The sequence below is a fragment of the Hypomesus nipponensis genome, chromosome 13 (assembly GCF_054491055.1).
Source record: "Hypomesus nipponensis isolate SF chromosome 13, ASM5449105v1, whole genome shotgun sequence".
Taxonomy (NCBI): domain Eukaryota; kingdom Metazoa; phylum Chordata; class Actinopteri; order Osmeriformes; family Osmeridae; genus Hypomesus; species Hypomesus nipponensis.
Window position 1 is genome coordinate 19,206,200 of NC_140373.1, and position 11,941 is coordinate 19,218,140.

Consider the following 11,941-nt stretch of genomic DNA (forward strand, 5'->3'; position numbering starts at 1 on the left):
GAAATTGTGGTGTCATTAAGCACTATTTGAGCCAGCCCTTGCGGCACTATTCACGGTAATTGTGCATAAGGTAATTGTGCATAATGACGTTAAGTTGGTACATATAGTTAGCCTACAGATTGACCGGTCATTCTGCACAACACTATTACAAATAAGCTCTTAAAAGCTTTGGTTTTCTGCAAAAAATTAAGTTCTGGTGTAGGTCTTCCTTTGCCGATTAACTCCAACAATTAAAAGTCAACCTAGAAAACGGCGCATAACAAATGTAAAACAATGTCCTCCTCAATAGCGGGAACGTTACTTGCATCTTCACTTGTGAAGTGAACGAACAGGCTAGCCTTCGGCCAGCACAAACCATTGTTATCTCACATATATATTTGTATTTATTATTTTTGCCCCCCTAAGGATCAGTCAATATTTGGACTACATAGACAACGCCTGTGTCAAAATGTTTGTCTTGGTCTCGAATGCGTTGCTTGTATTGGGATTTACGTTCCGTTGCACAGTTTAGGAGGTTACAACGTTTTTGTGGCGACAAAGTGCCTTTTGTCGACGAAGGGTAATCTGTGCTAGCTACGTCACCACGTCAACACACGTTAGCAACGACGCATGGATACAACGTGATAGAGACTTTCTAGCTTGCAAATTGGAGCTTGGATTACAAGTGAAAAATACCACCCCCCCAAAAAAACTACCATTTGGCTTTGTAGAGAAAGAACTGCGATCTTGGATTTTTTATTTAGGTCGTGAAAGTCTTTGAAATTTGAGCGAGTGCAGGTCGCCCGTGAGACCGCCAAGTATTTTAGGCGGCAGTCATGCTAGAAAGCGGCATAGTAGTATTTTTGTATCTAATTTTATAGTTCAATTTTACACAAAAAAAACAGAATGAGGGAAATGTTATGACAATATGACTATTGTGAAAACAGCCAGGTGGTGAGATTTTAATGTAGGTTGCTGTAAAAACTTTGATTTGTTTGCTACGTGAGAGCCCCGTCAGCCTCCATTGACGATTGCGGCAGCCACAGTGTTTGTCAACGAGTGTTGACAGTCGTCTGTTGTCGATCTGCGTCTGGTGAGTATTTTCTTAATTTCGTACCAGGGTCAATTCTACATCCAAATGGACAGCAGTGTTTTAAAGATATGACAATTGCGAAGACAGCATATTTTAGTTATTTGTGTAAAACTTGGAATTTGAGTGAGACCGCGTCTTGTTTTGACGTTAGCCTCAGAGTCACAGACTCGGCTCGCCCACTGGCATCGGGGAAATAAGCCCCTTCAGGGCAAAACAAAACCCTGACGCGACGCTTCGCGTTGGGGTGCTGTTTGCCCTGTCGGGTCTACTATACATTATACCTTACAAAACAAACGTTCTAATTTCCTGCGCTTTCAAATAATCAGTGGAGTGTGGATAGCAATGGCAGCTAGCTTGCCTCTAGCAAACTGCTTTTGAATTAGCCATGTCCCCCTAAATTAATATGGAACTTATTTACGTTTTGGGGGGCCTATTTTCAGTTAGCAGACGGCACTATTTGAATCGCAATTCCATCTGAAATACTGCCAGTGACAACGTTGTTACAGTAGCTTGTTTCAAAGGGGGTTCCTTGTTTCAAAGGGTGTTCTTAATAAATTATGCAATATGAGTAGGCGAAATGCTTGAAAATATCACTTGAAGGGAAAACTGACCCACCTGCAACTGAAGCAAGCCAGCACACCCTACAATTTCCCCAGAAATTGTACCCTCTCTAGTTAGGCTTGTGATCGCGTTTCCCACAGCGGGCGGAACTTGTCATAAAGTTAGCGAAAACAAGGCCCACCCATTTAGAGCTAAGATATGATTGGTCAATTTGACTGTCTGGAAATAAGTCTTTCATTGAATTTCTATCAAGTGGCCCTCTGTAAAATTCCTAGCTGGACCACCAATCCCAGAGCTAGCTACATAGCATTTTCCTCACAACAGAGGCAGCAAAATTCTGATAGGGTGACCAAACTGGATTTTTTCATTTAACTGTTCACATTACAACATAAACTTCATTTCAAAAGACATTCCTGCATTCAAATAATGTATCATGACAGTTTGTATGATTTGGTCATTTATTATCACACTACCATTTAATTATCACGGCAAACAATTACACTGCACTAAGCTGTAAGTGTAAATGTAAAGTGAAAATAATAAAACCAGTCAGTATGATGACTTGAGCGAATATCATTCACGTCCTACTAAAACAGCGGCCACGCGAAACGGAAACTGTTTCCTCTTCTAAAAAATACAATGCGGGTCACGTGAAAAAAGAATCCAAAGACTTTTAGAAAGACCGAGTTGGGAAAATGAACGAACTGTTCGTTTCCTCTAGCTACAGAGCCTATGCAGGTCACGTGAAAAATGATCCGAAGACTCGTAGAAAGACCGAGTCGGGAAATGAACGATTCGTTCGTTTCCTCAAGCTACCAGTACAGAGCCTATGCAGGTCACGTGAAAAATGATCCAAAGACTCGTAAATGAACGAATAATTTCTGTTTACTTGGACGAGCCTATGCAAGAGTCCCGATGCGCAGCCACAAGAAAATGAACGAATCACTAGGTGTGTGCGACTTCATGCAGCGCCGGCGTCGCCTGCAGCCCGGCTGACTTTAAGCAGCCAATGCCATTCTCAGTTTCAAGGCAGCCGACTGCACCCGGCTGAAGGGCGCCGCCGGCGCTGCATGAAGTCGAACTCACCTATTATTTGAGAGGACTCGTTACTCCCGAGTCCTTGTAAGGATGAACGAATCGTTCAAGAACGACACATAACTACTAGTTACAGTACTGGCCCGGCTGAAACTCCCTGGTCGTATCGACAGATTAGCAGAGACTTTGAGTAATATCATAAAACGTTTTTGCACATATCAACGTGTATGTCTATTAAATAGTTTTGTATTTTGTATAGAAGTAGTATTTTGATCGATGTTGCGAGTACGTAAACCCAAGTCTGCACACTTGGCCATGACAACTACAACAGTGACTTTAGAGAACTACAATTCTACATCTGTTTGATACACCCCCGAACGTGGTGAACTGTGGGAAGGCAAGCGATTCGCGTCGCTGCAGTGTAAACGCACTGTTTTGGTTTAGGGAAAGCATTGGGATTTGCGCCGAGACATCTGTGGACGTAATAATCTGTTTTGTGAGAAGCAGTAATACATCACTAAAATCTAATTACAAACAGAAATTAATAGAAGCAAAATTAAAAGTACTCATCCTGCAGGGAGCGGTAACGCACCTACTTTACGTTGGTTGCAATCCAGAAGAAGACTAGCGGAAGTCTGACCAAGTAACTCACATGTTTTTTAACCAACAAACTGATAGGCCTACATTAAATCCAAGAATGGATGAATGCTCTCCCTAAATAGTGTTATTTTTCAACTTGCAATCTTCTCAACCAGAAATAACGAGTTTGATTATCGAATAAGTGTGCTTCTTATCAGCCATGACAAGAGAAGGGCGAACAAGTGAGGTAACCGTTTCATAACTCTTCCATGTTGTTTGGCCATTGTTGACGTGACGATGAACGGCTGTATCGCAACCAAATAGCCTAACATAGTCCATGTCGTTTGTCTGTTTCTTTTCGTTCCAGTCTACGGTGACATGATTTGCCACTTTGACATTGCAATCAAGTTGCTGTCCCATTGACAGTTTGATGGCACAGAACTTTTCAGTTGAGATAGGCCTACATAAACTGCCATATTGGTCCCGTTTATAATGTCAGAAGCTTTCGACCACCAAAAGCGCTTTCAGACCGCTGTCGACGTTATTCATAATTTGCCGAAAGATGGTAAGTAGGGTAAGTAGGAGAGTCGGGTTGTTTGTAAACACGGCTACTTTTGTGAACAATAACTGTACTGTTATTGTCCCTAGGCTATATACGTTTTTTACTTTCATTGTGCATTCTGTCAGATGATAATGAAAAAATAGATTTTCCATATGTGCGTTCATTGGCCCCTGCACTGCATCTACCGCAAATCAGTCGTTACAGGGATTACAGAGAAGTCAGTCTGGTTTAAGTAGTATTCATTATTTAAAATTGAGTCATTCAAGTTAGTTGTTTATATCAATTGGAAAATATATATAATTTTGTTAAAGTTACTTAAAATTTGCCATTGGAATAATGAACTATACACTTAGGCTAATTAAATTAAAGAAATTGTCTTAATACAAGGTTTATAAAGGGTACCTTAGTATGGAACGCCGAGTTAGTCAAAATTAAATAAATAAATAGGTAAATGAATAGATAAATACATACATAAATAAATACGGCTATGAAATAAACTCTGAAATAAACTCTGAAATAAAAAAAGATGGTAATAAATATATAAATATAACATTATATAATTATATAGCTGAATCCATTTACCAACATCAATAAATAAATACATTTATTTATTTAAAAATGACGTTTTTGTAAAGACAACATGTATTTAATTCATGGGACTTTTATTTCCTAATGCCACATTTATTTATTTTTTGAGACTTTTACGGCACCACATTTTTTTCCACATGTATTTCCACACCACATTTATTTCCACTCCACATTTATTTCAGTGCTGTATTTATTTCACATCTCACATGCAAATGAGAGGGGCGTGGTTATCGTCAGACCAACGCAGCAGATAGCTATGCTACCTGTATGGGGGTGACAGTGGCATCGCACTGCCGAAAAGCATACAATGTAGACAAGCTTTGCCCATAATGTCTGTGTCATCTCTGCCTTTGTATGGGAGTGATGGCGGTGACTTAGTAACCTACGTGTGGGGACTTGATCTTTGATAGCTATGAGGTTGCGCTGAAGTTACCTTTATAAACATGGCTTTCGCTCGTGTGACGTGGAACTCGTCTGCAAAGCTAACAATCACTGCCAACACTATGTCTTCCTAGGTGGTATGTTGGCTATCACCGGTCTCGAAGTCGGCAACTGTAGGCCAAGTGGCTGGCTATCCGGCTAGCTAGCTGACAAAATAATAAAAGGACGACATCAGTGTGGCCATTTCAGCTAGAGCTAGCTACTGTAGAGCTAGTAGTGTTGTGCTGTATTGGCACATGTGAACAGCCAAACCCGTTTTGTCACTGAATGGTCATTAAAACGAGTCCAGTGGTAGTGGTTTGATTTAATATTGAATAATTCCATAAACCTGTACCTAATATCTGGGTTTGGTTATTGTGTACCGTGTTGAATGGGTCTTGGTCTTGACACGTCTTGGTTAGTTGCAACTTTAAATTTCCAATAATAACAAAGCGTTAAGAAACTTGACTTCAATTTGAAGCAGTAGCCTACTGTAAATCCAAAGGTATGGGTAATGTCTGGAATGGTCTGGCTTCACTTCAGGTCTCGTCTCACTAAATGGTAATGCATGGCATAATGGTGAGGCTAGATTGTTATAATCAGGTGCCTTATCGACCTAGTTATCCACATAATAGCAGAGCGATGTAGCGGTGGTGGCAGTGATTGTTCAATGTCGTTCATTTTTGTAAGGCTATGTGATGGTCTAATTTTCGTGTTCAAGTATTAAAACCATACATGTGTATTTGAGAACTTTGTAATTTTCATACAATAAATATGTTTTACTGTGACGTACTGGTCTACACCACACTTTGTAATGTTCTGCAAACAGTATAAGGGCGGTAGAATGCTTAAGTGTATGGAAGTATTAAATGACTGCTGATACAGAATGGTAGCCTACACAACCACTCTGCTTATATAGCTGTCTCATTCCTTACATTTGTGATATGTATTGTGAATCAGGTTTAGAAGGTTTAGAAGTGCGCCACAACTTTGAACCAGTTTGTGACGTCTGAAGCATTGAACGTCATGAATCACGTGACATCGTCATTTGACACAAGCTCCAAACCACTTTTTCGAAACTGTGCGTATTGGTTTTGCGACACAAGCATCGATGCGTCAGTGCCATACGTCCCATCCCTAATTGATAGTCTAAAATTGCTAGTAGAAGCCATCTTCTCTGATTTGACTAGTTTTATTTGCATAAATACAAAAACTGAAACAGAGTCAATAATTAATCATTAAAATGCAATTTACATGGAAGTAGAGGGTGGATGTATGTAGCTCAGTGATAAAGCATCAAGAGGTTGCAGGTTCAAATCTCACCCTGTATTGCAAGGTTCCCCAATCCTGGTCCTCGAGGGCCACTTTAGATATTTCCCTGCTCCAGCACACCTGTTTCAAATGAATGGGTTGTTATCAAGCTTTGTGAAAGCCAGGTAATGACCATTCATTTGAATCAGGTGTGCTGGAGCAGGGAAACGTCTAAAACATGCAGGACAGCGGCCCTCAAGGACCAACATTGTAGAACCCTGCTGTATTGTATGTCGCTTTGGATAAAAGCATTTGCTAAATGGGTACATTACAACTATTACATTGCAAAGTAAAGTATAAATGGGCTCAGTTAGTCAGTGAGTGTTATTAAAACTGTGTTACTAACTCTCACAGGTTCCTATCGGCCCTCCTATAAGGTGATGCTTAATTTCTACAGCTTCTACAAGCAGGCCATGTGTGGCCCCTGTAACATACCCCGGCCAGGCTTCTGGGACCCTGTGGGGCGCTACAAATGGTGCGTTTGCATATGTGTTTCTGAAAGGCACTGTAATTAAGAAAAAAGTTATTAATTTTAGTTCTGGATTTATAAAGTATTATTTATCTGCAGATTGGAAGAGATAACCAGACGTCTGACAAAAAAACCCCAACATAACAGACTTAGGTTTCAGTCTTGTCTCCCTCTGCTATAAAGGCCAGATAATGGTGTAGTAAATAGGGAGAAATAATAACATGCAGCCAAAAGCTGTTTGTTATTATAGGCATGCGGATTCTACATAATAGAACATAGGAACACATGAATGATAAGACATAACATATGAACAGATAAGGTAATAGTTGGTATACTAATTGTGGTTAACATAACCACAAAGGATATCCCATTTCTTCCACAACTGCCACAGTGAGTTAGGGTTTGAATGTGTATTTGGTGCATGGACCACTGCATATTTGTTGATGAAAACATGTTGGCTGACACTACTTCCACAGGGATGCTTGGAACCGGTTAGGAGAGATGAAGAGTGAAAAGGCCATGGCTGAGTATGTGGAAGAGATGAAGAAAGTAGCTCAAGAGGTAAAATATGCCTTGGTCATCGATACTAATGATGTATGTATGCGTACGACCTGTGTATCAACTGCAGGCACACAGTCCTATATCTCCCCTCCTTAGGTTATTGATACCATCCCTATGAATGAAAAGACGGCATCGCTGTTTCACCATTTTGAGCCTCTATACGTTGTTATCCATGACATGCCCAGACCACCAGTGTCACTGCTGTGTATGATTGAAGGTCAGTGAGCTGTGAGACTAGTGTGAGTATATCATAAGATCACATTTAAACAAGGACATGTGTCTAAATTTTTGTCTATAAGTAAATGTAATTGTTTAGACATCAAGGACACTTATCAGTCAGCTATTAAAACAGAAGCTGGGGATGGCAAGGGCTCTAAAGAGGACCTCAGCTTCCAGGGTCCAGATGTGGACCAGGTGACCTGTCAGACACCAGAGGTCACCTCCACCTGTCAGCCCCAGGGTGGGTGACACTGCACCTACCTGTCAATCTGGCATCTACAGTATAATACAACAAATGGATAAAGCATGTTCATGTGAACTCCTGAAGCTAATTTGCAAACAGTAGATAGAAACAAAATTGTGATATTCCTTTTCGGTTTGTTGTTTTGTCCTTCTAGATACATTGCAGTATGAGGGGATGGTGTTGACCAGTGACTCGGAGAGTGAGATCTTCTGCGACTCTGTGGAGCTGCTTGACAAGGTAAAGGTGAATTGTGCTAATATTAGTGCTGTCAGTTTAACGCGTTATTAACGGCGTTAACGCAAACCCAAATTAACGGCGTCAATTATTTTATCGCGCGATTAACGCTCTTTTTGGCCTAGCAAACTTTGTAGTTTTTTTCACATGCTGTTGCAACAACTACCGACGTTAGAAAAACTACAACACCACACCGGATCTAGCTAGACCGGAAACAAAACAACAGGCACGCCAAACACTCGTTTGGCTTGCGAGCTGGCTAAAGAGTAGTAGCAGAGCCCGTTTACGGATATTAGACATTCTCTGGTAGTAGGCTAACGTTACGTTTTGAGTGGATGACGAGCGCGAGATGCCGAAATGGATGCCAATAAGATTCTGAATGGAAAGTTTGCTTTTAAAAAGTTGCCAAATGGTTCTATTGACAAGACCAGTGATCTGTGTGTTTTGTCGTTGTAAACTGAGCTATCATCGCAGCACGTCCAGTCTGAAATACCACTTGATGGCCAAGCACACAGCTGATGCGAATTCTCTGCCCCCTCGTCAAAGCCAGGCGATTGCAATGTTGTTTTCAATAAAAAAATATTTGCACAAAGCAATCCGAACCACTTTTCTATGTTGATAAGAGCATTAAAATTTGAAAAAAGATTGGGACAAAAAGAATTCAGGGACATTTAGAATAGATAAAAATGTGCGATTAATTGTGATTAATCGAAAGTTAACTATGACATTAATGCGATTAATCGCGATTAAATATTTTAATCGTTTGACAGCACTAGCTAATATCCCTACTAGTACAGTCGTGACCATAAGTTTTGGCAATGACAAATCTTGTGTTTTGCAGGGAGCGTACTTATGTTCCTACAGCCCTATGTTCCCACATTTCTAAGAGCTTTTTCAAAATTAAGGGTTCTCCAGCTTCCAAACTCTCTTGACCCTAACCCTAAATAAATCTAGGAACATAGGGCTTTGGGAACATAGGACTGTGGGAACATAGGGCTGACCCCGTTTTGCAAAGTTTGCTAGTTCAGTATTTGAGGAAAATGTTTTCACATGTTTCTATAGAATACTGGAATACAATAAGGCACATTTAATAATTTTAAAGCTTTTTTGGGGTGAACATTTTTTATATGTAAATAGTCCCCTCTTTTACAGCAGTCAATCTGCTCTTAAAATCAAATCAGAATGATAGTGATTTCACCTGGCGAGAACTAGTTCACACTTTGCCTTGTGTTGATGATATGACTTACTGAAATTATGTTAGCAGTAATTTTATGCCAAGGCCCAGCAAGCTTTGCAAACACAATGTATGTCGCTCCCAATACTTTTGGCCACGGCTGTACACTACCGTCACTCCTCATAATTCACAACTATCTTCATTTCTAATTTTAAACAATTCCACAACCATATTGCTTTCTCGAGCAAAACATGTAGACCGGTAACAGGGTTAACGTTAAGGTACCGTAACAGGTACATACTTTGTTTGAGGTCTTGTGTTTATTGTGTGTGCATTTTTATAAACAGGTTGACATCCCCAAATCAAATGGTCTTTACAGTGGCCATCCCTCTTCAGGGCCATTCTCAGTCGGAGAACATCAGGAGCCGGCTGTTCCTCAGGCCACTCGGATGGGGGCGGGGCAAGGTGGAGAAGGAGCGGACGATAGAAAGGCTCCGCCCAACAGGAGAAGTCGTGATGCTGGAAGGAATGGAATGCAACATGAATGGATTGAACGTAAATTTAAAGGACATGGTTATATAGTACTGTTTTTATTTTGTTAGCAAGTTTGTCTTTTTTATGTGCACCTGAGGACCTACATCTAACATGTCTACGACTTATAAGAGACCATCATTATTTTCATACAGGTTTGTGTACAGGTACAATGTGCATGGATGCTACATGTGGACTCACATACCTGCCCTGTCTTTCTAGGTGGTGTTACCCCAGGAGGCTCAAGGCAGGTAGGTAGAGGGGGGGCAGAGTTTGGGGGCGGAGCTGGCAGAGGGGGAGGAGACGGGTCAGAAGGAGGAGCTGAGAGGCTGCAGAACGTTCTACTGCAGCAGCAGATTGTGCAAGCCCTGCAGAGGCTCAGGGAGGATATGAGGAGCATCATGGACAGACTGGAGGTGGTGGAGAGACTGGCTGCAGCACATGTATGTTCATTACTCCCCCCAAGGTCTATAAAGTAGCCCACAACATTGCTACAGGACAGCTATGGTTAACATTGCAGATCATTTACGCGTTTCTTAACCATTTGGTTATGTTTGTCTTTGTATCAATGTTCTCTAAAACAGGTTGAGAATACTGATTGGAGACCATGCATACAGCACAAAGCAGCCCCCAACTCCGAGTCAGAGGTAACTAAAACAGTCAGGCCCCTAACTAAAACATGTGTCTGTAAATAATGATAAATTCATAGATGGTCCTTTTTTTGCCAAACAAATAATTTAGTTTTTCCTCAGGGTGAGAATTGGTGGCCATTTGACGTGTCAGGTCGAACGCTAATCCTATTGTTGCTGTGGCCCGTCGTGGCTCAGGGCTTGGTGTTTCTCCTGAGGAAAGGGCAAAGAAAACTCCACATCCCGATGTGACAGAAGCTTCAGAGTTGTATAAATGCATGCATTGTTTGTTTGGACATCATTACACATTTCATGTTATGTTGACATTATCAACTCATCAGATGCACTAGTCTAATGCTGGGTACTAGGGGTGCAAAACCTAATCGAAAAAAACCAAACCGTTCAACACACTACCCACGGTTCGGTTTTCACATGTAAGCCGCGTTATTTTGATCTTAGTGAGAAAAAAATAAATAAATTCAAACACAACCGAACACCCACAGAGCAGTGTTGCCAACTTAGCGACTTTCTCGCTTTATCTGGCGATCTTTCCAAACCCTCCTGGCAACTTATGTTGTTGGAGACTTGCTGGTGTTTTAGAGACTCTGACATGAAAGGACGGATCGCAGTACTGTCCTCAACGAGCAGCGGGTGCTGCCGTGTGCTCCTCCGCCGTCCCAAATCACTCACAGGCGCTCAGTCTCACTATAGCCTCGCGCAGCACTGCTACTTTCCTTACTGAGGAGTTGGCGACACTGCTGGAGAGGCAAATTATACAAAGCTAGGCACTTGTAAAGTATGCTAACCAGGGCTATTCCAGAACCTTTTTTTATTGGATATGGCACCTTTGTCACTATGGAAAATGGTTTGCCGAAATGAAAAAAATTAATTACTGTTTGTGTAGTGTTCAATGGTGTTATACAGTCCTGCTCACCATTATTGGCACCCATGAAGTTCATGTACATATTGTGGAATGTCTACTGAAGAAAAGACATAACAAGGAACGATTGATCTTCGTGAAAGACAACCTAGACAAACCTCAAGTCTTCTTGGACAATGTTTTATGGACAGATGAAACAAAAGTGGAGCTTTTTGGTAATGCACACAAACAGTATGTTTACAGCACAGCACAATGAAGCCTTTAAGGAAAAGAACACCATACCAACAGTCAAGCACGGTGGAGGATCCATGATGCTGTGGGGCTGCTTTGCTGCATCTGGTACTGGAGGCCTTGACCGTATCACAGGCATCATGAAATCAGAAGATTATCAAGCAATTCTAGAGGGAAATGTCTTTCCCAGTGTAAGGAAACTTGGTTTAAGGCGAAGATCATGGGTCCTCCAGCAAGATTAAGACCCAAAGCACACCTCCAAAAGCACGCAGGAATGGTTGAAAGGGAAAAGATTGACTGTTTTAAAATGGCCAGCAATGAGTCCTGATCTCAATCCAATTTAAAATCTTTGGGGGGAGCTGAAATCTGCCATTGGAGAAAGGAACCCTGCAAATGTTAAAGAGCTTAAGCATATTGCAAAGGAAGTGTGGGAGAAAATACCACTTGAGAAATGCAAGAAGCTTATAGATGGATATAAGAAACGTTTGGAGGCTGTCATCGCTGCCAAAGGGTGTGCCAATATTAATGCACATGCTGGTTTTCTGTTTTTTTCCTTTGGAATTACAATATTTATGTTGAAATAACAATAGTCTTTGTTAAATTACTTTGGACCTCCAATTAAAAGATACTGCTGATATAAA

The 11,941-nt window shown here is 41.1% G+C and overlaps 1 protein-coding gene across 6 annotated transcripts; it reads left to right on the plus strand.

Annotated features, from left to right (window-relative positions):
- Positions 1 to 3,120: 3,120 nt before the first annotated feature.
- On the plus strand, positions 3,121 to 11,941 carry acbd4 (acyl-CoA binding domain containing 4). Of its 6 annotated transcripts, none has more exons than XM_084670339.1 (11): positions 3,121 to 3,494; positions 3,615 to 3,812; positions 6,483 to 6,603; positions 7,074 to 7,158; positions 7,255 to 7,375; positions 7,475 to 7,618; positions 7,776 to 7,858; positions 9,377 to 9,584; positions 9,783 to 10,003; positions 10,145 to 10,207; positions 10,302 to 11,941. In XM_084670339.1, exons 2-11 carry the CDS (start codon positions 3,740 to 3,742, stop codon positions 10,353 to 10,355), a joined length of 1,173 nt encoding a protein of 390 aa, XP_084526465.1. In that variant the 5' UTR covers positions 3,121 to 3,494; positions 3,615 to 3,739; the 3' UTR covers positions 10,356 to 11,941. The 6 variants fall into 6 exon arrangements, with proteins under 6 accessions (XP_084526465.1, XP_084526462.1, XP_084526464.1 ...); XM_084670336.1 differs by having other exon boundaries at positions 3,127 to 3,494; positions 10,313 to 11,941; XM_084670338.1 differs by having other exon boundaries at positions 3,127 to 3,494; positions 7,514 to 7,618; positions 10,313 to 11,941.